At 38.4% G+C, this 4,655-nt stretch overlaps 1 protein-coding gene across 2 annotated transcripts in view; it reads right to left on the bottom strand.

Moving 5' to 3' along the window:
- Positions 1-457: 457 nt before the first annotated feature.
- Positions 458-4,655, bottom strand: part of gabra1 (gamma-aminobutyric acid type A receptor subunit alpha1) — a 52,369-nt gene continuing 48,171 nt past the window's right edge. For both annotated transcript variants that reach the window (XM_056443344.1, XM_056443353.1), the window contains exons 9-10: positions 2,415-2,617; positions 458-1,515 (exon numbers count right to left, since the gene is read on the bottom strand). In XM_056443344.1, the coding sequence (XP_056299319.1) occupies positions 1,192-1,515; positions 2,415-2,617 (527 nt within the window). In that variant the 3' untranslated portion in view covers positions 458-1,191. The remainder of the gene's footprint in view (positions 1,516-2,414; positions 2,618-4,655) is intronic.

Raw genomic sequence — 4,655 nt, 5'->3', positions numbered from 1 at the left:
TCCTCCCCCTCCTCGGTGAGCCCCCCCCCCCCCCCCCCCGTCGTTAAGCGATGCTTTACGTTACGATGGACGGTGTCAATAATAAATAATGTGTGACTTTTTAATTCTAAATGACAAATGCAGTCCAGGAAGATGTTTACATTCTTTCTAATAAGCGATCTCAGATTACACTGTTGTTGATGTTGTTGTTGTTGTTGTGGCCCGTCAGTGTGTACACAGACACCTGGTTGAATAATATGTTACTTCGGTGTGAAAGCAGCTTTGAATGGAGCTTTAAGCTTTAAGTGAATTAGACAAAGTAAAAACTCTTTAAATGGAACCAAAAGAAACTAATTAAATAAATAAATAATCTTCTCCGTGTTTCTAGTGAAGCTTAAACATAATATTGACACCTCTAACTTTTTGAGTATATTTACATGGCTGTGAAAGAAAAGAAAAAAAATACTAGTATTATAAATGCTGAGCACAGATATGATTGAATTTATTTCATCTTGTTTTTAATCCCTAAATAAATGGAGTGAGACATGTGTTATTGCTATTGCAGAAACCCTAAAGTATTTTCAAGAACGACGTAATTATTCTCGTGAAACATCTACAAATAACTTGGACAATGAGCATAGCTGACGTCAAACGAACTCCGCTGTGTGTGTCGTCAGTGTTGATTTGTTTCTTGAATACGTAAACAAAGAAGAAGATGCCCTGCCCATGCATATACACCAGCGCCCTTTACCGTGTCTGTGGTTCCATGTTGAAACAAATAACACATCAAATCAAAAGAACTCACACAGAAATAAAAGCCCGTTCCAGGTCTGGGCCTTGTGGAGGTGTAGAAGAGCATTCTCTGGGCTATATATGTATAGTAGCATTTTTTTAGTAGCATCACCCGAGACCTGAACATCATACTTTCAAAAGTCTGTATAGCTATCTCTCTCTCTCTCTCTCTCTCTCTTTCTCTCTCTTTTTTTTTCTCTATTTTGTTTTTTTCAAAATGTTCAAACCTTTAGGTAAACATAGAAGCAACGCAACGACTGGGACTTCAAACCAGCATGGACACCATGTTTGTCTGAACATGAATGGCACCTGTTTTCAGAAGGAAGAAGAACTGAAATGAACAAAGGAGAAGAAAGAAAAAGAAGAAGAAGAAGAAGAAGAATACAGGTGTACTTTTTTTAAAAAGGTATGCAACATGGATTAGAGTGGATCCATCCCCTGGAGTTTGGGCTTCTTATTCAAGTAGGTTGCCCAGTAGACCAGATTAAAGGTTCCAAAGAGCAACGGGAAGGCTATTCTGGCGATCCGGTCGATCTTGCTCACGCTGTTGAAGGTCTTCTTGGCCTCGGGGGGTTTGGGCTTGGGCTCCTCCTTGGGATCGCTCGGGGGCGCCAAGGCGCTTTTGGCAATCGTGGCCAATCCAGGGTCCCTGGCAATGTTGGGGGCGAAGGCCGTGGCCGTGGCAGCCGGGTAGGCGGTGGTGTTGTTCTTCTTCGGGAGCGACTCCTTCTTCTTCTTCTTTGGCTGATTGGGTTTGTCGTGGAGGGAAAGTGCAATGAACAAAGTTCAGCTTCTTCAAAAAGGGATATTAAGTTCAGAAATACCACAGCAACATATTTACAAGCAGAAGCATTTATTAATACAATATATATATATTTTTTAATCATGTTTTTTATGTCTAAAAACATATTCACATAATTATTTTTTCCATGTATAAAAATATTGTTTTTTATTTTAGAATAAATGAAAAAATACATATATATATATATTTTAAAAAGAAATATATTTAGATATATATACATATATAAATGTATGTATATATATATATAGTGTCAAAAATGTTGCTTCTTATAAATATATAAAGAGTCCAACATATATATTTTATAGACCTATCCTGAATTATTATATTATTAACTATTATAAATGAATATAAATGAAGAAAAATAATAAAGAAATTAAAATATTGTATATATATATATATATATATTATATATAGTCTTATCATACATTATTATAATATTATTATTAATAATATTATTAACTATTATAAATGATCATGAAATAAAGAAAAAATAATAAAGAAATAAAAAAAGTATATATGTACACATATTCTGAAACAGCAGGATATTACAGAGTACGGTGCTGCTAACTGCGGCATTGAGACAAGAGGAGCAGCTGGCACAAGAAGAACATTAAAGTATTAATGTTCTCGTCGTGTAACTGGAGTGAGGAAGACGTCCGGCTCCCCACAGCTCAGACGGGTCCCTCCTTCCCCAGACACATGGAGCTCCTCTCATTTTGCTCGGAGGAGTTTTTGTTGTGGTTCAAACAAAAGCCGACTAACACATCTGTGTATATCTCTATTCATGTATATGCAGATCCCTGAGGAGCAGACGTAATATACATAAAAAGGCTTGAAATACCTTCTCTGGCACCACGCTCTTCCCGTCCCAGGCGTAGCCCCTCTTGGTGAAGTAGTTGACCGTGGCGAACTCGATGAGGGCGGAGAAGACGAAGGCGTAGCACACGGCGATGAACCAGTCCATGGCCGTGGCGTAGGCCACTTTGGGGAGAGAGTTCCTGGCACTGATACTCAGGGTGGTCATGGTCAGGACCGTGGTCACTCCTGCAGCGAGACGAGAGAGACACGGTCAAACCTCAGAGCTACGACGACTCATGTGTGTACAATAAATGTAGAAAAAAAGAAAAATATGCATATGTTGTGTATCAGTTAGGCGGAGTGCTACAGTTTAGACCAGAGGTAGCCAACACGGGCCCGCAGGGACCAGTGAGTCGCCCACAAGGCATGTTCTAAAAATAGTCAACATTGAGCTCCGTCAAAAACAAGCCCAGAATCCCCGGGCACTAGGACCTTGGGGAGGCTGCTGCGCTGGCTTTCTCCCTCGAAGAGAGTCAGGACTATAGCCAATGAGGTGAGCTCACAGTAAATGATGCACGGACTGAACAGGAAGTCCAGGTAGTTTCAGAATGTCACTTGTTATTAATGAGATGCATATTTTTTTCCAGTGAATGGTACATTAGACACTGATTTTGTTCATTTTTATCTCACTGATTGAGTCCAAATGAGCGTAAAATATCACGATGATGATATATACACATATTATATATAATATAATATATATATTATATATATATATATAAATATATACACATATTATATATATCATATAATATATATATATATATATATATTATATATATAAATATATACACATATTATATATATCAAATAATATATATATTATATATATATATAATATATAAAATGGCTGGTGGCTGTAAACATGCATCCATGTTAAAATATATATATTATATCATATAATATATATATTTAATATGTATATATATACATAATAGTTCTATTAGCTGCAAATTAATTGCAATTCAGTATCAGATTATTGAGTACAGACATAAGCATATATGAGTCTATAAATGTGAATATTCTAATAATAATTACGGGATTTTTTGATTTTATTTTGAATTCCAGTCATATTGAGGAGTAGTGGGATTACGTGCACCGGCCCGGCGGCGGTGAACACGCATCCCACCGTATCCATGGAAGCGTTTGCCGTTGCCTCGTCGCTGAGCTCGAGGATCGTATTAAAGGACCCTGGAAAACCTCTAAGGCCCGACATCGGGCGTCGGAGGCTGAGCCGACGCCACGGAGGAGGAGAGGAAGTGGGTCAGAGCCGCCGACGCGGCGCTCACCACCGAGCAGACAGATGTTTACACGCCCAGCAACATCAGCCGAGCAGCACCCAGCCCACGCAGGGGGAACAGCTGCTACAGGGAGGATCCTCCCACACATGTGGAGAGATGTACCAACATACATGTACATGACAGCAACACACACACACACACGGGCATGTTTAACCCTCCTGTTAGCTTCAAATGTACTAACATCTTTTACCCATGGGGTCAATTTGACCCCAGCACTTAAAACCTACAGAAAATTATTAGAATTAATATTGTTTCCCAAGTTTAAGTGTCAGTTACTTTGTTTGTTTGTTGAATACCTAAATACCCTTTGAAATAAATAAAAAAGTTGATATTTCTTATATGTTTTACACAGTGAAACACAGCCTGGGGTCAGATTGAACCCAAAGAACTCCGATGTGTACAAGTTGTGTTCAGGACATTGAAAACATATCATGTGAATTTGAGGTTTTCCCAGTTGTCCCCAATAAATTATGAAAAGTCATGAAATATGAAACAAAAAATATTATGTCAATCATTTTTTTAGAGACGTTAAATATTGAATGGGGTCAAATTGACCCCAAAGGTAATAGGAGGGTTACATGATCCATCCTGTGGGCGTTTTATTGAAATGTTCTTTTTTTAGGAAGTCCTTTGGTGCCTCTGCAACGATACGCTTTAAACTCTCTCTCACCACTTGTCTGATGTTATGAATATAGTGTCATGACGTGTACGTCCTCCTTCACTGACACATGGTGACGAGCGCACCTCAAGGTCATCAGCACATCTCTACTCTAGTAATATTGAATAAAACACACATAACAGCTCTAATAAAGCTGCTCATGTTTAAATGATCAATGGTCTTTTTTTCGGGAGTCCTTTGGTGCCTCTGCAACTCTACGGCGTTAAACTCTCTCTCACCTCTTGTCTGATGTTATGAATATAGT

Source organism: Pseudoliparis swirei, chromosome 3, assembly GCF_029220125.1.
Source record: "Pseudoliparis swirei isolate HS2019 ecotype Mariana Trench chromosome 3, NWPU_hadal_v1, whole genome shotgun sequence".
NCBI classification, from domain to species: domain Eukaryota; kingdom Metazoa; phylum Chordata; class Actinopteri; order Perciformes; family Liparidae; genus Pseudoliparis; species Pseudoliparis swirei.
This window is presented reverse-complemented; position numbering and strand designations above follow the sequence as displayed.